Raw genomic sequence first — 22,976 nt, 5'->3', positions numbered from 1 at the left:
GACCAAAGCAGGAAAATAAGTGTCCACTGGCAGACAAATTACACTTGCTGAAAATTCAAAATAAGAACTTTTACACCAAGGAAATAAAGAGTAGCCTTTATAGCCACTTAAAACATCCACCTGCAGGGAGGTATTTTTGTTGTACTGCTAAGTGTTTTACCTAAAAATACCCACAACACCTAGAAAGTGAGAAAAAATTAGTCTTTTGCTTCTGATACATTTTATAATATTTATAATTCAAAGTGTATCAGACAAGAAAAGAGGAGTTCAAGGAAGCCAGAACCTTTAATCTAGTTAATTAATAGGGGAGATAGCATGTGAAAGCCTTATGTAAAATGAGAAAATAATCTTATTCTGCTCAGGCTAGCTGCTCATTTGGTAGACAGGCATAAGTTAACAAGAGGCCTTGCAATCGATTTAATTGGCCACAAGATCAGAGTTTGCATCAACCTTTCATCCATGGAGCTGCACTCTTTTGTGCCTCCTGTCCCTCCTGTGGAAAATGCACGTGATGCTGCAGGACTTTCCTCCAGTTCTCCCAGGCTGTCAGGAATAAACCCCATACAAGCGGGTGGAAAAGCAGCGTTGGGCTCTCACAGCTGCGGGGTAGCGGCTGTGCGTGCCCGTGACAAGCACGGCAACGGCAGGGCCACCACTTCTGACAAGACGCTCTCTGTAGGCGCCTCGTGACCAGCCAGTGACGACTGCCCCATATAGAAACCGTCCCTGGCTCTCATGAAGAGGTGCATTGATTTTGCTGGCACTCATGATGCTCCAGCAATGCAAAAGGCAACAACAAGTAAATATGAGAAAGGATTATGTGTTTCCTTAAAGTGAAGAAAAGCTCCAAATCTAAATGAAAATCAGGTAGCTTTATCTTGAGATATGCAGGGAGGATTAAACCAAACCAGCTAAACGTAGCATTTGCATGGGAACCCCTAAACTACAGAACAAAGTACGCAGCTCCGTGACTGAAATAAGGTCTAACGAGGTTCAGCATGACAAATATGAACGCTTTGTTATGCCGCAATAATAACATTTTTTTGCAATAATTAGTACAAACAATTTGCACAATGATTTTGAAATAAGAGATAATGTAATGTGTTTTCACCCTTTTCCCTGGTATTCAGAGGCTGGGCTTGATTGCTGCTCAGTAACAGGGCAAGAAAGTTTCACCTCCATTTGTCAGCCCTGCAAGGGCTGTGCACAGCCTACCTTTGCTATAGTTAAACCATGTGGAATTTCCAGCCTAAGCGAAAAGATAAATATTCAAGTACTTTATTTTTCAACTTTAAAAAATCCTGGTAGAGGAAACGCAGAGAACCTCTGTAACATGAATCTCATGTGCTTTCTTTTCACCTTGGGGAGAGGATAAATTAGCCTCCATTTTTAGAAGTATTTGTCAAGTAGTTACATTTTAATCCTGATTTATTTATGCCTGAATCCAGCAAAGCACTTAAGCATATGCTTATGCTAAACATATGAATTGGCCCGTTAACTCCACAGTTAAACATCATACAAGAACATCATACGAGCTCTGATGGATTCTCTCCACTTCCTTATCTTGCAGAAAGAGTTTAATTTCTATTTTGAATTGTGGATTAATTTTATTTTAAATATGCTGACTGATGCAAAAATAGTAGAAATTTGTCATAACCAGTGCAAACTGGACAGGTCAAATAAGTTTATCTCAACGCACATTTCTGCCACGTGTTGTCAACATAACCCGAAAAGAGTATTATGGAAAGCCAGGTGTATCACCTACCAATTAAATGCAGACAAAACAGAGTTACCTTCCTTTGTTTTGTAACACTCCTTTCAAACAACAGATGCTAGGTTCAATCTCATGTTCAGGCATTTATCACATCTGTTTTCTGTTCCCTTGGAAAGTGTACTCACAATAGCGCTCAAATGAATTACAATGAGATTTGTCAGTTGAAACCTAAAAGGGAGTTCAGGGAATAAACATTTAATTTTAGGAGGAAAAAAAAATAGGTGTTTAAAAGCTTTAAACTAGTTTTCAGATGGGTCAAATAGGCAAAGCTCTATTACAGCCACCATTTGAGACCTATCATAACCTTCATGAGGTTTCCAAAAAGATATGAGGCCAAAGGAAGAAGGGATGAAGAGAAGTGAGGCTGCAGGCTCTGACCCTGCAGCACAACCTGGAGGAGCCAGGACATATCAGCATTCTCGCCCTGCAGCCTTCCCCAGCAATCACCTTAAAAATGAACAAATCTTCACTGTTCCCTTGTAAAACTGGAGCCTGCCTTTTCAGAGGTACTGAGGAGGCTCCAGCAAAGAACTTTCATAATCACATTTTTTTTCTGACAGCTTTTATGCGAATGCAAAAATGTTTCCCTCCCCTTGCAAGCCTGGAGAGACCTGCAGAATGGTATTGACAAAGACAGTCCTTTAACTCAGAAGGAGTAGAATTTGACTCAATTATTCTGCAGGCTAACATTAAGGAAAGATAAAAATATTGCTTTGAAGAGAAGGAGTTACCTTTTTGCAGCAAAATTATATACAAGCATCTAATAAAGTATAATATGAGTCCTGTCAATTCTTACAGGTATCATTTTCTCTGCAGCAGTCCTGAGATGAATACCTCCAGTTCTGCTACAGAGATCAGGCAGCCTTGATCAGGCCATAAACCAGTTCTCTTGCCAATGTCCCTTGCCTCTTGCAACTGTTAATCCCACTTTTTTTGGCCAAACGGTATTTCCCCTTTGAGGGAAGAGACATCTCCATCTTTCAAGCTGCTTCTCCCACTCCCTCACACACACTCCACGCATTAGTTTCCTGGTCTCACCTTTGCCATCTTACAGGCACGTTACTCGTGTCAGTGTCTTTCAACATCATGACGTTTAGTTCTTCCAGACTCCTTGAGTCAATGACTCTTTTCTCTTGAAGTCACCATTGCTTTGCTTCATGGTCCGAGTGGATGGGGGTGTGCGTGACTAACACATCACTCAATCTTCCTGCCCCCAGGATCACTGCCTAGCAGGTTATAGAAAGGCTCAGTTGCTCTGAAAAACAGAAAGATAATCAAGTTCAAGTGGTTCTGGAATTTTAAAAGTAAAGTACATCCACCTCTTACGTAACATGTCATACAAAGAATAAACTGCTCTCAAGAAAAGAATAAATATCATTCATTGTCTGAGCATGTAGCTCTTTATGAGATGAGATTCAGAAACCAACCTCACTGAAGCTCCAGAGGCATTCTGCCTTGGCTGTTAATTCGGGAGCAGACCAGTGCTTTTCTCACTGCTGGCCTGATATTGCACGTAAATGTCATCCCTTTAGAAAGTACCTAGAAAATAGCAAGAAGTTTAAAAATAAACAACTTTAAGTAGAAGCAAGCATTGTGGTTAGTTTTGAATTAGCTTTATTGAAATCTATTTATGTCTAAGGTTCTGTTACTGCACAATTCAGAGAGCAAAATAACCACGTTCACTTCGGTTAGGTCAAAAACTCGTTTGAAGGACAACCCTCCCTCAAAGCATATTTTACACACTGAACACGACAGCAATCTTCACGTTTACTTTGGGCCTTTAATTCTGCTATATTGCCAAGTATTTCACTCATTCAACTTCAGTGAAGCAAAACCAAATCAGACCTGGAAACCTGGTCCATCCTGCATTAGAAGCTCTTGGTGCAGTGAGGCAGCAAAGTTCTTCAACGAACTTCAATCCACCTAACAGAGGTAGCAGGAGCAGACTATTTTCTCCAGCCTCTCCCTTTGCAGGGCAGGCCAGAGGAAACGTTAGTGAACATGACCAAATTTTCTAGTTTTTTCCCTCATACAATGGGAACACACCAGATGCAGTAGAGCTGCTCACAGTGGTGAGGCCCTAGTGAGAGTCCCAGGTGGAAATATGGGAAAAGATTCTTTCTCTTATGGCCAAAAGCTCTTCCCAGCACATGAGCAGCTACCTGAACTGCACCCTAGAGACAACTCTAACTCAGAGGAAACGAACACTACTATTATAGAGACCTCTCCAGGGAAGTCCTGTTGTTCAGGATGTTTAAAACTAGGCCAGATAGGACAGTGACAGCAGCACATCAGAAAACAGATGGCAGAGGTAATTCCTTGGCCTCCAGCTTCTGGGGGATTTCACTGTTAATTGTAAAGTTGAGAGACCTGAAGTGCTGCAAACTGGATGTGAGGCTTTTTAACCATTGGTGCCAAGCTACTGCTCCACTGCCATCTCCTTTGGTGTGTTGCTTTGCCGATAAACTTCACTTAGCTTTGAAACAGCGAGTCATGATTTCAGCCCTACTGATGTTTTACTCCACCGAAGAATAGGTTCTGGGTTCATTTGTTTTTTAGGAGGCATTAAAACATGTCTTTCCTCATCAGCTCTGTTGCAGCAATATAAGAAGAAATGACACTTTTTAAAATAACAAGAAGAAAAGACTGTAGGTTAAAAATCTAGAAAAAAACAGGCAGAGTATAATTGTACACACCTCACTGCTTTATACAATTCTGCTGGTTCTTTGAATGAATGGCTTCAAAAGATTTCTTTTTAAAAGGAACACATCCACTTAAAGGCCATCCTAGCAGACTCTAACCATCTTTCAGACTACATTCACAAAGACATCAATTGAAAAAAACAGAGGAAAAATATATGTTTTTCCAGCATGTTTAACCTGGGAAGCTTGACAGCAGTTTTAGTACAGTTCAGAAACACCTCTTCTATTAAACATTTAAGTGTACGAACAAGCCGAGTCTCCCAGAAAAGCGGCCTACTCAAGTCCTTGCAGAACCAGGGCCTGGCTCATGCCCTGTGTTACCAAACTGAAGCTAAACTACTTTTCAAACAGGATAATGAAAACCCAAAGATATGGATACTTAGTAACCTGATGGTCTGTTACAGCACTTGCCCTAATGGTGTCTTCCCACCAGTAACATACTTTTAATGCTATAGTGTTATCCATGCTAAATGATCAGGTGTCTTTGGAGAGCAACAACCACATCTTCCTTTAGTTTTGTAACTCAATTGCTATATTCTTGTGTGTACCCCAACAGACGTGTCCCATTGACCAACCTCACATGTATAGCCCACCTACACCATCCTTAGCCTGCTCTGGCAGGCACAGAGATCCAGGGGAGTCTTCCCACACACAGTGGGGGCCGTGGGCTCAACCCTACACGCTTCTGGTGAAACCAGAGCTTGTTTTCTGCTCAGTGGAAGTGCACTGTAATCAAACACCTATTTCATCACTAAACCATGACCGTCCTGAACACATCGATATGCTGTCATCTGTCCAGTCCACTGATTGGTAGCACAAAGCACAGGACTCTACCACCTTAATGTAACGTGTATAACTCTAAATCATTTATTACTTAAACCTGAAACTATGTATTGGAATACACAAACATTAAGGAATGGGTGGAAAAGATTTTTGAAATCCCAATTTCCCTTCTGCTTTGCCTCATGGGAATTAAACACACACGTCTGCTGTTCATGGGGGCGCACAGCGTATGTCACTGCTGGCCACCCCGGTCGCTCACCCTGCAGTGCTGTGAGGAGAAGAGTGACCCTGCAACTAACCCTGGGTTTGCATTTCAATTTTACAGATATAAACCCTCATTTCTAGATTTACTACTTTCTTCCCAGACTGTGTCAAAGCACAATCCAGGGCTGCCAGGCAGGTGCACCGCTAACGAACCCTGCCTCTGCTCTTTTGTTATGCTACTGAATTATGTGCCAACTTAGAGAAAACTTCTCTTTTCCTACCCCTCGCTGTGGAGTGAGCTCTCTTACCACTGGGGCAGCGGTGGTGCACCTGTGGGGGTTCACCCGTGGAGCTCACCCTCACCGCCACCCAGCTCCACGGCCGGAGTGACAGAGAGGCCAAGAGCTGGGCACCCCTGTGTTGACCCGGGCTGAGAGCGGAGAAGGTCCCGAGGAGCAGCCCCGAGGCTGGGTCTCCTCAGGCCCCTCTCCGCCAGGCTTCCCGTCCTCCTCGAGGCCCCAGACCCGCCTCTGCCGCCCAGGGGGTCCCAGGGCAGGCTCCGTCACACATCCAGCGGCGGAGGGGCGGCGGGTGCCGCCAGCCGGGGCGGCCTGAAGCGGGGGCCGCCCCGCCCTGCCGGCGGGAGCCGGGCTGGTCCCGCCCCGTCCGGCCCCGCAGCGCCCCGCACCGCCGGGGGCCGCGCCATGTGCCGCCGCCCGCCGCGGGGACCGCGCCGCGCTCGCCGCCGCCGCTGAGCGTGCGAGGGGCGGGCGGGCGGCGCGGCCGGGGCGGCCCGTGCGGCGGAGTGAGCGCCAGCAGCGCGGCCGCGGGAAGAGCGCGTCCATCCATGGAGCACAACCACCTCCACCTCCACAACGGCTCCCTCCTGGCGCACCACCGCTATGGCTGCGGCTTGGGATACGCACCTGTCGTCTACTACAGCCTGCTGCTCTGCCTCGGGCTGCCGGGTGAGTGCCGCGCCCCGGCAGCGGGGAGCCGGCGGGGCCGGGGCGCCGTGCCCGGGCTGCCCCGGTTGCTGCGGCGGCGGGTGAGGCTGTGGGGCTCCCGCAGAGCTGCGAGCAGCGCTCCCCGGAGCGGCTGCTGCCTGGCTGCCTGCGGGGCGGGGTGAGCGCGCTGCGGCGTCCCCGGGCTGCTGAAGGCACCGGGAAGGTGTTCCCTCGCGTACCTGGTGGGATTTACAGGGGCGTTTCTCAGACAGCATCTTCGCTGCCTGACACGGTGCTGTCCGGGCGTTTTCTCTCCCGCCGGGGTTTGTCCCTGCCTGCCCTCGCACCGCTGCGGTCGCTTTCCCTCCCGGACTCGGGCACTCTGACTTTGAACTTGACATACAAAGTCTCAGCCTGTCGTGAAGTTTCTACCATAGCAAATCTCGCCCTTTGAAGACAAAGCGGTACTGAGGACAGGAGTGCACCGGGTCTGTCCCCTATCGATCACATGCCAGGCTGGCAATAATCAGAAGTGTAGCTGTTGAGTTTTTCTGGTGCAAACCTCTGCTTGACTCCCTGGGGCAGGGCTGGCTCTAAGAGCAATGTGCCACCGGTAAATAACTTGTCTAGGAAAGGAGCACACTATCACAAGGTTAGCAGTCAGTTGTCTTACTCAAGAGCCTGTCCTCATGGCTGATGGAGCAGGGCAGTATCTAGAAAGTCCAGTCTTAAGGTCAGCACCTTGCAAAGGCAATGATGACACTGAGATCCCTGAGTGCAGGTACAGGGCTTAGAAGGAAGTCCCGGCTCACAGACACTAACTAGCCTCCAGACTGTATGATGTTCAGCAAAATTTCCTACTTAAAAGGGGGACAAAGACAATACAGAGATGCTGAGGATGAGAAAAGCAAGAGACCCCAACTGGAGAAAGGATGGAGGTTTCAGGCGTGATGTGAACACTCATGAGACACCATTGCCAGCAGGCAGGTATCCACAGCTCAAAACATGCAGATGCCACATGAGCATCGTATCAGCATGACTGTCTCAGCTGAGACAGAGGACTGAGCAGGTTTTTCTCCCGGAGGGGTCTGTCTGAGGCTGTTAGTGAGATGCCTTGACACACAGAAGTGCTTGTGCAGCACCACTTCTGCAGTTACGGACTGGGTTTCAGCAGGCAGAGCTCCCATCCCAGCATAGCCTGGGTGGGAAAACATCTCAGCTTGCTCCCTGCTTTAATGCCTCCAGCCTTGGAGAAACTTAGAGCGATCCCAAGGACAGGCAGAATGAGTCGGGGAAAAGTTAGAGCAATCTGATGCACCAAGATGAACTGGTATTTTAAGAGTATGGTTGTGCCCATATCGCGCTTTAAATGTGTAGCTGTACATAAAGTGGCAAGCAGCAATAATAGTTAATAGTCTACAATTTCTTAATGTTCTGCTCACCTTAATTTCTTATTCAAGCAATTAATTCATAGAAAAAAAATTTAATCAGACACAAAGAGAAGCCTGCCTCTGAACAGCACACATGCAATTACCACTCTGCATATGAATTGATGTTCTTTGTGTTAGTTTAAATTTTTTTTTTCTCCCTGGCTTATAATTAAAATTTGAAGATTAGCTAATAGTTCACACTAATAGTTCAGAGAACTGGAAAGTTAAGTCCTATGTTTACCCACAGAGGATGCAGGGCTTAGGCAAGTGTCTCTGCTCCACAACATTGATGAGTCTCAGCCCTGACCTAAAGAGACTCAACCAGCAGGGATGAGGAAGTACTTTCCTCTTCATTAGTTCCTTAGGGGCTGCTTAGATCTCCACAGTAATGACAAGCTCTGATTTCAACACCTGTCCCCTAGGAACAGACCAAGACTTTCTCAAGATTATCAGGTGAAGAAGTTTTATGAAGCAGTCTGTGGCTAAGCTTGCATTTGTATGTCTCCGAAACAGGGGAAAGTCTTATGTACACAGACAAGAAAAATCACTTAATGAGCATTGTGCACATACTCGCACCAGCTCCCTAAGGATACTACATTGTAATTACAGACCCAACACTGTCATTTTAAGAACATGGCTAAAATCGGTGCATGATCCAAATTCGCAGTGGTGCCACACATTTCTCAAGGGATCAGATCAGCAGTGGTACCAGTGAGAGCACTTAACAGAACCAGCCAAAGCACATGGTGGTGTAACGCTGCTGAGTTCAGGGGACTTACATCAGGTATGTGGTCCCTGAGACTGCACAGAGATGAGAACAAACTGGATATGTGTAGGGGAAGATTCACATGGCCAAGCTTCATTAAGGATATAGTATGGGGCAAGAACAGTGCTAAAAAGAGCTTTTCCTGTTTAATTTGAAGCTGTTCTTCAGTTTTTGAGCATTAGAAAATTGTAAAGGTAGCACAGGTATTACCTGTTAGAAAAAGAACCCTGGAGTGTGTGGGACCTGAGTAATTAGCTTTGTGTGGTGCCAAGAATTGTAGGGAAACATCATCTAAGATCTGTCCTCAAATACAGCACTAGTGCAGTGTTTTGCTGAAATGGAAATGGTTGACTCCTTGTCACAAATATTGAAGACAGACTGATGAGAGGGAAGACCAGTTAACTGTTTCTGCCTTTCCTGCTCTGGTGTCTGAAGGAAATTTTACTAACTCAACAACTCCACTTTGAGGCCAAGCCACGCTAGGCCTGATTGTGCATGCAGAGAAAGCATCCTTTCGCCTCCCTTGCATGACCCAGGCATCTCAGCAGATCCTGCTCTCAGCAGTGGCTCTTTCCCTCTTCAACCAGGCACCAGAAAGTCTGAAAAATGCTGACATGAGAGAAAGCAAAGTGAACTCCTGTGCCCCCTGCTCTGGTTGTAGCACACTGAGGCAAGTCGCAGGCTGCGCCCTGCAGAGGGACAACCACAGAGGCATCGCTGCAAGCTGACCCTGCTGCAGCAGGTACCGCACACTGCAGGGGCCACAACTGCCAGAGATGATAGCACCTTCTGATCAGCTGCGATGGGAGGTTGCTTCTTTTCCCTCTAACCATAGGCCAGCAAGCAAGAGACTGTTTTCGGAAACTTGTTTTGAGTGCAGATGTGCAAAGGGGTCCCACAAGTGTGCAGTCCTGCTGCCAGGGGCAGGGGTGCCCCAGGAGCAGGCTACGTGGGATGGAGAGAAACTGACGGTGCAAGGGTGGGGAGCAGAGCAAGGCAGCGGCACTGGAAGCAGAGTCACACTCCCATTTAGAGCATGGGTTTATAATTTATGGAGCTGCTTTGCAGCCCCTGCTCTGCTGTCTCTGTACTCCCCATGTCTGTCAGTTGGAGAGGACCTCTGAAGCATCTTCACTTAGCCAGGAGGCAAGAGAGGGGGGCTGCAGGAAGGCTTAATGGAAGTATTTCTTGCTTTAGTGAGAGAAAATGCCTGACAAGAGGTCTTGTCAGATGTGAGTGAGGGAAGAAATTTCTCCAATTCAATACAGGAGGGCGCTGGTAAGGAAGCAAAGAGCAACAGGTACCAATTCTCAGTCCATCTCTTTGCCAGTGAGAGCTGCACAAAGCAGCAACACCAAAGAGCTCCTGCTATAGTTGTGCCACTGAACATGGCTGGGCAGGTCAGGCAGAGGAGCAGCAATGCTCACTGCAGAGACCTGGCTGTGACCCTGATTCCTGCTTCATTAGAAGGTGCAGCAGCAACTGAGTTGTCTCGCATGCAGTCAACTTCCCTATCATGGGGACAGCACATGGCTGCTGAAAGGACAAAGTGGCAGCATTTCCTAGACCGGGGCCTGGCCTGATCCACACTTCCAGGGGTCTCCTCTTCGTGACAGTGCAGAGAGGCAGAGTAAAATCTGGCTTTCTTATTGTGTGACTGCTGGTTCCACTTTGCTCTCTGGTCAGTTGTTTACCTGGGGAACAATTCAACTTCAGGGATCATCGTATCCCAGTGACAAAAGACAGGCACATACCTGGTACCCACACAGCATCCCCAGGAGGTAACAGACTCGCACCAATGCCCCAGGGAAGTGCTTCTCCAAACCTTGAGAGCCTGGTCTACACATTCCTTTTATTCATGCTTTAGGCTTCTGCTTAAAACCCATCACACCAATTTAAACTCGGATTCAGGACTTGGCAAGCTTGGGAAAGCAGCCTGGACACACTTGGGTGCTCCCAGCTGGAGGGTGTGAACAGGTAGCTTTTGTGTCAGACCTGCTGCCTGAACAAGGTGTCGCAGAGATGGGGACAAGCCAGGTCATTCAAAGACCAGCCACGAACAGAGCGCACTCAGCAGGCTCCATGCAGAGGGAGAGAAACTGTAGTCCTGACCTAGAGGAAGGTGTAAACTCAGCAGGGGTGCCTAACCTTTTTAGCCTTCCCCTAACAGATGACAGACCGTCTGTCCTTGCACAGCAAGTCAGCTCCTTCCTAGGGTGTTGGATTGACATGCACTGCACCTGTGCAAACTGCAGTACCAGTCACAGGCAAGCTGAAACGATGGAGAACTGGTCCTCCTGGAGCCTTCTCCCTATATGCAGCTTGGAATAAGGAGGCTACCTGGGAGGCATTCAAGCTCATTGTCCTGGCAAAGCAGGTACTGCTGGTGAGCACCCCTCACCTAAGAGACCAGCACCACACAGCAGCCCAGCTGTGTTTCTCTCCACTCCCAGCAGTGTAGGAGGAACGAGACCTGAAGAGTGTTGCCACCTCCATGCTTACAGCCACAACTTGCTTAGTACTATGAGTAGGAAGGGTGACGGGTAGCAATGTTTGTTGATGACTCATATGGCATGTAATACCCAGTACATACCAAAGCAGGCCAAAGGCAGGTGTACATACAGCACACAGCAGTACAGAAGCATGACCCATCTTGGATTCCTGCCATCTACTACCTCCTGTATCCTTCTGCAATCACAGTGCAGGCTTCTGATTAAAGACAGCATTTCCAACATCTGCATAAATAGCCCCTCTCATAACAGCACACCTGAACAATAGAAGTGCTAAAGGAAGATCTGAAAATATGAGTGGAAGAATTTTTACATGCAGAGTTATGACCTTGAAAGAACAGCACTCTTCAGCTGTTGCTCATTAGATAGAGTTCACACAATGAATAAGAACTGAACCCTCCTGAGGCCTGATTCAACCCACCTTTTATTCGAAGACCATACTTTCTCTGACTTAAAATCTGAATTGGATGCAAAGCCAGTACATTGCATCCTGCTTAAAGAAGGACAAATAAATTGGCAGAACTTTAGCTTAGCTATCAGAGCAAGCAAAGGGCACTGCAGCACATTACAGTAGCACTACTGGACAGAGGGGAACAGAACTGCTGCTAACGTGCTTAAAATGAGTCACTTCCTATTGTAAAATGAATGCTTTTTCTTTAAGGGAAGAAGACTCGTTATGAAAAAGAATAGATTCGTTACAGTGTTCCTGCACAGAAACAGTGACAGCAAGGCATGCAGATGGGAGCAATTTAGTTTGGTCACTCTGTCTGTGACTGTGGCCACCACAGCCTGGCAGCCTGAAAGGCAGCGTGTGGCTGAATCCATGCTAATGCAGAAAAGGACTTGATTGCACATCTCTGAACGCCACTACAGAGCACAACTTTGCGTTTCTTTTGCCATATCAGTAGGAAACAACACAGTCAGGGCTATAATGGTAACGAGGTACAATATTTGGGAGGCTCAGTAGACTATGAAGTGCACAACCTTGTATGGCAGGCTGCTGAAATGGACTGAGAAGGAAAAACTCCAAAGGAGATCTTTTTCTTGAAATGACAATGACACAAAAGAGAGAGCACAGCCAGTTTTCACGGTAGGTGGGTAATGCAGAACCCCCAGTTGTTAAGAAGCCAAGCCATTCAGAAGCACTAGGCAGTCTCATATCCTGCTGTTCTTCATCCACCCCCGTACTTAGTTCTGTCTTCCTTCTCCTCGTTCTGCTCCCCTCCATAAAATATGGGTGAATCAGCAGAAGCAAGCCAGCAGGAGAAGGCCTTCATCTGCAAACATCAAAACAATTTGCTGTAGGCAAACAAACAGCATGGAGATGTCCTGACATGGGTTGCTCTCTTTCACACACCACGTGTAAAGCAATCCCTGGCCACAAAAGCTTTCACCTTCTGTTTCAGGTGATCTTTTTGAGCCTTTAATCTATTTTTCCCATTAACTTTGAGACACCAGAAAAGGAAACAAAGCAAAAATTAATCCCTTGAGCACAGGAGACCTTGCACACAATTCAATTTTCATTCTGCAAAATAGAGATACGTATGTATGTAAGGATCCTAAACCCCAATATCCAGAGCACTGTTGGTGCCGTTCTGGAGGTGACCTGATGGGAGAAGCTGGTGCTGAGTTGTCCCCCAGGACACCAGTGCAGAGCGAATGAAGTAGAGGCTACCAAGGAGGACCAGAATTAGCAGTACAGAAGATGAACAATATCCATGGAAGAGAAGCTTGCCTGTTGAAACACTGAACACATCTTTTTCACTGAAATTGTTCTCTTCTACCACCTGAAACAGAGAGTCCCTGGAATTGTACAGTCATTTAACTTCTCCATCTTTTCAATCAGCGGGTGCATTGACTGCACACATAGGTGCACTAGAGGTTGCTTTTGGTTTCAAGACAAATTACCTGTCAGCCAGTTACATCAGACTAGGATATCGCACAAACATTTGTTCATTCCAGGTGTGCTTTCTTCAATGTCCAGACTAGCACAGCAAAGAATGATATATTTAGTGTGGATGCAGCATATTTTCTGTGGGGAAATAAAGCCAAACAGCAATGATTTTACACAGTCTTCAATTTCCTGCATATTGTGTAAAACTGGCATAGTCTCTGAGAAAGCTTGGCCATGAGGTTTGCGAGCCTGAACTCCTATTGCATTAGCTAATGCTTTAGGAAGACATAAAAACTTTGGGTTTTAGCAAAACCACAATCAACAGTAAAATCCTCTTAATTATTCATGTTCAGTAAAGAATTCCTGCCAGTGCTCTTATGAAATCACATCCTACCTCCATCCTAGCAGTCCCATCAAATACCTTTGGCACCTGCCTCGGTGCTTTGGCATCCAATATCAAAAGGGCAGAATGGTTTTGTCATCCTCAAGCTCAAGTTACTCAGCTTGAGACCTCTTAAACCTTGCTGACAGCCCACATTTAGAAGCCACAGACACCTGCCAAATGAGACACCTGTATTGCCTTGAAAATCTCCATCTGTCCAAATACATTGCATGAATAACCAAATCTCTTTCATGATTTCTGCATTATTTTGCAGATTGCTTTTTCTCCTGCCAGCACTGATTTCCATTAGAAAGCTTTACTGCTCTGGTAGCAACATGCAAGGCTAGATTTTGGGATGTAAGTTTTAGACATTTTTATCCTCATGAAGGTACCTCTAAGAAAGGCTTCAGGGGATAAATGTCCAAGAGTCTTTAGAGACTTTCTGTGCTGTAGGCCCAGCTCAGGAAAGGCGAATGAGGAGGGTGAAGACAGCAAGAGGAGAACCAGATCCCTGTCACATTAACACACGTCTGTCACCGGTGAGCGCGTACTGGGCCTCCCTGCATCTTAGCCTGGCATTCCTTCTGGGCTGTTCTCATATTGCAAAAATAGCCCTATTTTATAAAGGCTAGGGTAAAAAGCCTACTCTGACCATCTAGGAAAACTGAAAGCAATGCAATGTAATTACACCTGTGTGCCAGACAAGTTACTGCACTTGAGCCTGAGTGGCTGGCAAGGCTCAAAGTGAATCCCTGGCCATCGGCGTCTCCACACCATTACCGTGTCTGTGCCCTCCAACAGCGAGGAAATGCCTTTGGCTGGATTAAGACTCTCCTCTGGCCTCCATGACCAGCCAGCGCCAGCCGCCAAGCAAAGTACTCCATTCATAGCATCCTTCCCCAGAGCCACCTCAGCTAATAAACACTGTCAGTGAGAAAAATGTCCTTGGAGGCCAGATTTCGTCGTTAGAATCTGGCCTCTGACACCAACTCATTAATTCACCTGTGACTTGTAAGCACAAGGCCATGCCACGTTTTCTCTGGCAGTCACTAACCCGCTCTCCTGCATATGGAGGGGAGTTTGGGTACCCTGGGCAGGAGCCCAGTCTTCCTGTACCTCCAGGCTTGCTTTTGCCCTCAGAGCTGGCACGGTCTGCCCCTGCACAGGGGATTTCTACGCACAAACCACATGAGAGCCTTCCTACAAGGTGTGAAACCTCCTCCTGTGACAGTCTTGTATCCACACCTGCTGTAGCTTTTGCGATGCTAATTTTTTGGCTCAGATATCCCTCTCCATCCCCTGGGAGATGATGCAGGCACCGGCAGAAGGGGCTGAGGTCCCTTCCCTCCCGAGGGTGAGTGGGTACGTGCTGTTCGGCAGCACTCAGACAATTGAACAACAAATGAATTTACTTTAAAAAACAATCCTCACAGGAACTCTCAGGAAAGGAAAAACTTGTATAGCATGAATGATATTCTATAAAGTATCTCTTTATGCCTCACAACAGTTTAAGTAAGGATCTCAGGATATGATAAAAAAGAAGAACAAATTACAAAAGAAAGGAACAAATCACATGAGCCATGAGCAGGCACCGTTCACTAAGGTTGTCCCCATCTGCTGTAGTGTTGAGTTTGACCCATACTGGCTGTAAGGAAAAAAATGTGTAACTGCCCTGTCTTCTCTAATGACAAACAGCATCCAGGGGTCATTTTTAAAGGCCATATAACCAGCTGTAGCCAACATAATTAATAAACACATTTACTTTGCCACAGCATTTTAGGTTTTTTTTTTTTAATAACTCCTGTTACGTTGGCTCCATCAGAAATCATCCAGTGTCAGCATCTTTTCCAGAGAGCTCCCACACAAAGCAAAGGCTGAACGCCATTCTCATCCAATCTGGTAACTACTGGTGAATGGCAGAGCTAGTAACCGTGGCCAGATCTGGCTGCTGGACATGGCACCTGTTTACATTTTAATATTGCCTCTAGCTTAGAGGAAATTATCTATTCCCATTAAGCCAAAACACCCATTTTTTCACCACACTTTTTCTGAATATCGTACTTAGTCTTAAAGTTTCTAAATCCAAGGAGGAGCTGTTACTAACATATTTTTTAAAACAATTTAAAAATTCCCGTTCATAAACTGTCTCTCTTTGTGCCAGTCAGGTGACTAATGCAAGGCCTACAGAGCAGTTTCACGCATTGCACAATAATTTGTAGGGATCCTAGCAACAACTGTATTCAGTAAAAGGTGTCCATTATACTCAGTGACCTAATGTTTATCACACTCGGTAAGCGACGCTCATGGCCACTTCATTTAGGTAGTTTATGATGCTGAACTACTGAACCACACAGCAGGCCTTATTTCCAATGCAGCAGCACTACCACTTGCGTTGTAAAGGCTGTTTCATTACACAGGCTGCTGTGTATGTGCAAAATGCTTTCAATAAAACAAACAAAACCAAAACCCAGAAACGGGCCTATTTCTTCTCTGGACAGATACAATTGTTCCTGCTTAAGCTCACACGTGGTGATAACAGTTGGTGGAAGGAGCTCTATGAATCCCCTATAAAGACTGTGGTTAGACACTATTTGAGCTGTGAGTGTAATCCAGAAAACAAGAAGCTGAGGAGAAAGCTGTGCCGTTAGGTCCCAGGCACTGCAAGACTGCCTGGGCTCTGCAGACAAGGCAGCGTGGCTTTGGCACAGGAAGCAAATGCAAATCCACATAAGAACCAAGGTTACTTCTAAAGGATGTTCCCTCTCAGATATGCAGGACAAACAGCATGAATTTCAGTGCTACAGTTTGTACTCAGCAGCTGATAATGTCAGAGGAGATGTCAAAGGAGAGATGCAAGTATCCCATAGCAAAGCCTGGCTGAGTTAGAAGGTTGCTGTATTTTGAGCAGCATGGACTGATGGTGTTTGGGTGTCAGGGACCTTCAGATGCTGTGTCTCAAAAGCATCCTCATGACTTAAGGGAAAGGATTGAGACTGCCATGTCTTACAGTTGCTTCTCATCATTTGCTTGTAGCATCTCAAGGTTTCAGCCAGCTAGTCCCTAATCAAGCCCTGGTTCTCAACCAGATATTTATAAATTCAGAATACTGCACTGTAGCAAGCAGCGCTGGCATAAATTCCCATCTGTCATCCCCTAATCAACTCCTAGCACAGTGATAAATCTTTTTCAAATTCAGATGATCTTAACTACTTAGTATCTTAAAAAAACCCAAACAAACAAAAAACACCACAAGAAATGGGCAGCATACCATCCAGGACAATTTATGAGCACTGACATATCCAGAAGCTGTAGATCCACATACATTAAGTAGACACAGATATTTTTATATCCCCATCATAATTTCTGCCATAGTTGTCATCACTGAGTACAATATTAGTGCAAGAATTAGGGTAAACAAGGTTAAAATGTGGTCACAAATGCTCTTCCATCACCTTTTGCATGCAGTAGGTAATTTTTGTCCACAGGAGAGCTTGTGGAGCACTGAGCAGGTACCCAGGAGTCACTGAGATGCTGGTACAAGGACGCAGCTGTTCACACTGAGCACTGATCCCACCCATTTCCCATTTTACTGAGCTTTAGACTGTTTGAGGACACAGCAAGGACTAACAATGCTGGCTAGGAAATGGGTGAAGGACTGCAACTTATCTGTAGCTCTTCTTTACCTTCCCTATACAGCATGCAGCAGGAAAAATACTCCCAAACCCTGTGCTAAGACACTGCTGTACTGGCAACTTTCTGCTGCACCCCAGCATGTATTATTTTTCACAAAGTAAATGATATTACTATATTTTGTATCATCCAGACAGAAAAAGCCCTAACGTGATCCTAGGGAAAGCATTTCCAATACAAGATACCGTAACCCTTGCAGAAAAATTGGATAGAGCTTGCACGTACTTTGTCAGATCAATTTTCTAATCCGGCTTCACCAAGCAAAGCTCGCTGGCATTAGACGAATAACTTGCATTTCAGAACATGCTGTTACTGCTGTTGCTGGGAACCCTGAGAAACACAGGGGGAGAGGGTAAAGAGCAAAGGACTGCTCATAAATCTGCTCTCATTGGAAAATGAGAGGGGGGTTAGAACCAAACAGCAGGACCGTGCAATGGGCAGAAGGGGTTGGGGAGCAGGGCTACTGTGCCTGGATATGGCACAACTTGAGCATCCCTGCAGGAGTTCCTCCGGCAGGGACCAACGTCCCCAGGCATCCCCCTTGCTTCACGCTGGCTCCCGCTGCTGCTGGAGTGAGTCAGACCTGGGGCATTTAAAGAGAAGATGAACCCCATGTGTCTGTGAAGCTAAGCCACTCAGCCTGGCTGGCCAGAACTAACAGGGACTGCAGAATCATGATAAACACTCCAGCTCGAGGATTTCCTTGACAGTACATCACTCACTGTACCTCTAGGGCTCATCAGCAGGCACAACAGAGGCATTTTGTAAGCAAGTAAATGAAAAATGACACAGCAGTTCTGTCTACATCAGCCCCATCTCCCACGTCTGCTCCAAGCTGAAATCAATGCAGGTGCACTCCTGTTAATGGAGAATCAGGAAAATTCCCCCAGAGGCAATTTGAGACAATTCTGTTGGAAATATAGTTTTTTTTCTTTGGGGAAGGAATCAGTTGATTGTCATGTTTGATTTAGTTTTGTTCCAAGATACAGAATTAATACATTAAGTTAATATAAAAATACGTGACACTTATGAGGACTATTACTCAAGATCATTCATTCTGCCATAGTTCATTTCCCTGGTGGCAGAAATCTTGCTCCCAGACAGCAGGCTTGGAAGGCATTTCTGAAGGAGGCAGTTTTCTCCAGTGCAAAGTGAAACAGTTAAAAAAAAGAAGAAAAGCACATTTTCAGTAGTAGGACATATGCCCTAGGTCACCATTACCTTAATGTCAGCAACTTCCTTTCTCTCTGATTTAAAGGAATCTTTACAATTACTGTTGATTTGTTTTGGGAAATCCATCAAAGCTGGCAGAAATGTTTGAAGCATTGAATGTGCAGAAGAGGTGATTTATAGGACACTTAGAAAAATGTCAAATATCAACATTTAGCAGCCTCTTGTACAGTAAACCAGATCTCTGATTTTTAAGCGCTACTTGATGTATCTTAGCCAAGTGATGTAACTTCTGATGGGAAGAATCATGCCTGTCTCATTCCAGCCATACTGCTAGGAAGAATAATAGGATTTTTCCTCCCGAACCAAGACTTACACAGTAAGTTCTAGCAAACATAAGCAAGTAGTTAAAATTTGGCTATACCTTAGTGCTCCAGGAAAGCTTCTCAAGGCCTGCAAGGGCTGTTTGTATCCATGTTAGGGAGCTCTGCCTGGCCAGCGCCTGTAGGACTGAGCCCTTCCAATAGCATCCCTCATAGTACTGGTTCCAGCATCCACTAAAGTGTATCTTTAAGTTGAATCACAGCTTTAGAAGACTGAAACAAACCAGATAGTGAAACAGAGACAAGACACTTGAGCACTTCACCACACAATATTATTTGTCATGCAATACCTCTAGGCATGGTTTAGGTGATGGGTCTGTATTGTGGCCAAAGAGCTGCAAGCAGATGCTTTTTCAGGAAACCCAGGGGTGTTTATACTCAGACTGAATCAGAACATTCATCACGTCTGATGTGACCAGCAGGATTACATTTAAGGCTCAACTGCATCACTCCAGAGAAAAATGGCCTTGTAGGTGGAGAAGGACTTGTAAAGAACAGCTCTGAACAAGTAAGCAGGTCTTTGTGGAACAGATCAGTTCAGTGGTGAGGAGACACTTCCCCAGAGCCCATCCGTAGGAGAGCGGGTCAAACAGGCAGGACTGAATTTCAGGAGATTCATCCTGGGCAGAGCTGAAAACTTTCAGCGCTGCAAAGCACCTCCAGCTCCCAAGGAGCCAAGGACATGTGTTTCCCTGGAAGTCCTTCTCTCAATTAGGATCCCACTCAGTCAAGAGAAAATTACTTATACAGGTGAGCTTTGATTTTAGCTCTTTTTAGATGGAGTTCAAAACTAAAACAGGCAGGCACCACAAGCTGGGATGAGGAACAAAATGTCTCTGTCCAAAGCCCACCCCACCCTTCTCATTTGTCACGTGTTAAAAAATAAACAAACAAGAATAAAGCAAGGAGAGAAATAAAAAAAAGGTTTCTTTGTGTGAGACATTATGTTTTGCTGCTGCTGCTCCTCTTACCTTCCTGTGCCCCCTGCTCAGGATGCTGCTCCATGCCCGCAGCAGCAGCAGGGCTGACCAGAGAGCAGCCAGAGCGCCAAGGCCTTAACTCAACCTCTCCATCTGTTCTGAGGAGACAAAGGGCTGCTGGACACCCCCTAACCCTGTGCCTGGGAATGAAGGTCCTGACTTTGTCCCTCATCCTGGCCTGCCGGGACAATGAGTGTTTGTGTATCCCACTGCTGGAGCAGGGCCACACGTGGCTGTCACTGCAACAGCTTCTCTGAGGGACGCAACTGTAGCATTTTCCTTCTGGTTTTGTTTTGGACTTGAACAAAAGTGATCACATTGCCAAGTGCTTGCACAGAGCTAGTGCTCCAAGCAAGTGCTCAGAAAAGCCGGCGTTATTAATACATCTTAATAGCCTAACTCTGTGTTTCTGTCTCCACAGCAAACATCTTGACAGTCATCATCCTTTCCCAACTCGTGGCTCGCAGGCAGAAGTCCTCCTATAACTACCTTCTAGCTCTAGCTGCTGCTGATATCCTGGTTCTCTTCTTCATTGTCTTTGTTGACTTCCTCATGGAAGACTTCATCTTAAATAAACAGATGCCTCAGGTACTGGACAAAATAATTGAGGTCTTGGAATTTTCTTCCATTCACACCTCCATTTGGATTACGGTTCCACTAACGATCGATAGGTATATAGCTGTGTGCCATCCGCTGAAGTATCACACTGTTTCCTACCCTGCTCGTACTCGAAAAGTCATTGTTAGTGTCTATATCACCTGCTTTTTAACCAGCATCCCCTACTACTGGTGGCCCAATATTTGGATTGAAGACTACATAAGCACATCAATGCATCATGTCCTCATCTGGACCCACTGTTTTACTGTGTACTTAGTGCCCTGCTCCATCTTCTTCATCCTGAATTCTATCATTGTGTACAAGCTGCGACGAAAGAGCAATTTCCGACTGCGAGGGTACTCCACGGGGAAAACAACAGCCATTTTGTTTACTATAACTTCTATTTTTGCCATACTTTGGGCACCAAGAATAATCATGATATTGTATCACCTCTACGTATCACCCATAAACAACAGCTGGGTGGTACATATTGTGTCAGACATCGCCAATATGCTAGCGCTGCTGAACACTGCAATTAATTTCTTCCTCTACTGTTTTATTAGCAAAAGATTTCGCACAATGGCAGCTGCCACACTGAAAGCCTTCTTTAAGTGTCAGAAGCAACCTGTGCAATTCTATACAAATCATAACTTTTCCATAACAAGCAGCCCTTGGATTTCCCCGGCCAACTCCCACTGCATCAAAATGCTGGTTTATCAGTATGATAAGAATGGAAAGCCTATAAAAATATCACCATGAAAAGGCAATAGTTGGAGTTTCTGGGTGCAAGTTCTTTTCAAGTGGTTACATCTTCAGGATGTAATTTGCTGAAATGGCTGTTTTGAAGAGAGGTCATTTGATTTCATTTCCCTGGGAGACCAAGGGCAGATCAGACTGTGAGAAGGAATGGAAGCACTTGATTTTACGAGCAAAAGTGAGAAGGCAAACATCTCTGTCTCTTACATAGCATTCTGAATATGCTTCAGAGTTCAAGTCTTAGCGTTCAGTCGCACTCAAACGTTTTGCATCCCAGCACTAGTGCAGTCCAAAGTCATCGGAGGGGGGAAGTGACAACAGTGTTTAATTACAACCTTTTAAAACACAACAACAAAACCTTACTTGACCACACAGATCAGTATCAACAGAGCAAACAGATGCTTTTATGTACTGTGGAAGGTGCCATTTCTGGTGTGTGCACTTGCCAAAAATGACGCGTTGTTTCTGACATGCAGTCCCACCACACACAGTCTTGCTGTCAAGACCCCATTGCAGGAGGCAGCCTGCAAGACACAAACTGTGAAAGCCCTTTTTGGCTCATTTGAACAAGGCTCAAGGACCAATCTAGTACCTATTGCAGCTTCAGCACGGAAAGAAATCCTGCAAGCTGCCAATATTCATATATTTTAAGTTGTTATTTAAGAATGCGACCGAGACAGGGGAGTTCAAGGGAGGGAGGGAGGTTTCTAGAGCCAAGAACAAGAGCAGCACCTTTTCCCAGCTATTTCAGTTATGGTGTCTAAAGACTCAATTGTGAGGCCAAATCCTGCGTGATGCAGAGCTCCCACCAAAGCTGCTCTTGTGACGCTCGGAGTGGTCACAGCCTTCAGGTTCCTTCTTAATCAAAGAGTTTCAGTTATCTCCTGTGTTCAGGTTTTTAGGGATTAACATATAAAAACCTCAACCTAAGATTTTCTCCTTACAGATTATGCCATTCTATTGCAGATTCGCCATTTCATTGTTAAAAACAAAACAAAACCAAACCAACAAACTGTTGAATACTCAACAGCAGTACAAACATAGATCAGCATAGACTAAAGCTTTTAAATATTTACCTTATTTAAAGTAGCTTAACTTCTTTTCCTTCCCGCTCAAAAAAGAGCAGCCCAGCAAAGCTGAGTGTGAGAAAAGATTTACAGGAAGGCAGAAATTAATTTCTTTTAATTTCACTCCTTTTCAAATCTTGGCATGCGGTCTCTCAGAGCCACGCGCCACAACCTTTTCACTTCTATATAGGGCACTTAATGCAGCCTTACTGAACACGAGAGCAGACTTCCTTGCGTGGTGAACACAAGCACAATGTGGTCAGTGGACACAGCAGCTTCTCAGTAACCGCAAATAAGAAGTACCTGGTGCTAGCACTGCGTTTGTGCCTGTGCCCATCACCATCGTGGAGCTTGTGGTGCAGCAGGGACTAACGCAGCAATGTCCTCTGAGAAGGGATCCAGTCAGTCCCACTTTGGTGGGATCTGAAGGCTGAAAGCATCTCTCTAAAACCCATGGATGGCTCAGCTTTGGTGCACTTTCCCTAAGAAACACCAACTCTGCAAAAGTCCTGCTGAGGACAACAACCTGGTTCCCACAAAGGTTGCATTTGCACACCAACTTGTGCTGGCATCCTGCAAGAGCGAATGAAACCCATACCAAACCTGAGCATGCCTTTTCCAGGAGGGAGCGGCAGCAGAAAGCACAAGCCATGGAGACCTGGACCCCAGGCAAAGCCTGGCTCATGCATGGAGGGGCTTTTTCAGGAGAGATCGAGGCTACTCAGGTCAGTCAGGAGCACAGAGACGGGATGCCCAGCACCTAGGGGAGCACACCCCCCCGTCCTCTCCCACGGGCAGAGCAGCTGGAAGAGCTGCTGAGCCCCTCTGTGAGGTGCTGGAGCACCCTAGGGACCACACTGGTTCGGGCAAGGAGGGGGCACATCTGGGGAGAGGAGCTGAGAGCAAAAGCTGAGCCTTTTCCCCCTCACCCACTGAAGGGA

At 46.0% G+C, this 22,976-nt stretch overlaps 2 protein-coding genes across 14 annotated transcripts in view; one reads left to right on the top strand and one right to left on the bottom strand.

Moving 5' to 3' along the window:
• The window catches only part of LOC102088507 (acyl-coenzyme A synthetase ACSM4, mitochondrial), a 164,663-nt gene that overhangs the window by 100,519 nt on the left and 41,168 nt on the right, over positions 1 to 22,976 (bottom strand). For 12 of the 13 annotated variants that reach the window (XR_010466344.1, XR_010466345.1, XR_010466346.1 and 9 more), the window contains 3 exons: positions 3,202 to 3,313; positions 2,813 to 3,029; positions 1,794 to 1,942 (listed from right to left, as the gene is read on the bottom strand). The gene's annotated coding sequence lies outside the window, so the exon portion shown is untranslated. Of the gene's footprint in view, positions 1 to 1,765; positions 1,943 to 2,812; positions 3,030 to 3,201; positions 3,314 to 22,976 lie in introns of all 13 variants that reach the window. The other variant, XM_065031042.1, reaches the window with a different exon arrangement.
• On the top strand, positions 6,100 to 21,544 carry GPR139 (G protein-coupled receptor 139). The gene is made up of 2 exons (XM_065031032.1): positions 6,100 to 6,431; positions 20,037 to 21,544. The coding sequence occupies exons 1-2, from the start codon at positions 6,311 to 6,313 to the stop codon at positions 20,969 to 20,971; spliced, it is 1,056 nt and encodes a 351-aa protein (XP_064887104.1). The 5' UTR covers positions 6,100 to 6,310; the 3' UTR covers positions 20,972 to 21,544.

The sequence above is a fragment of the Columba livia genome, chromosome 15 (assembly GCF_036013475.1).
Source record: "Columba livia isolate bColLiv1 breed racing homer chromosome 15, bColLiv1.pat.W.v2, whole genome shotgun sequence".
In the NCBI taxonomy this organism is placed as follows: Eukaryota; Metazoa; Chordata; class Aves; order Columbiformes; family Columbidae; genus Columba; species Columba livia.
This window is presented reverse-complemented; position numbering and strand designations above follow the sequence as displayed.

What these genes read in the sequence shown, in the direction of transcription:
- GPR139 (XM_065031032.1), top strand. Translation starts at nt 6,311, where the DNA reads ATGGAGCACAACCACCTCCACCTCCACAACGGCTCCCTCCTGGCGCAC. An exon ending in GCTCTGCCTCGGGCTGCCGG is followed by an intron (nt 6,432 to 20,036) that starts GTGAGTGCCGCG and finishes CTGTCTCCACAG; the next exon opens with CAAACATCTTGACAGTCATC.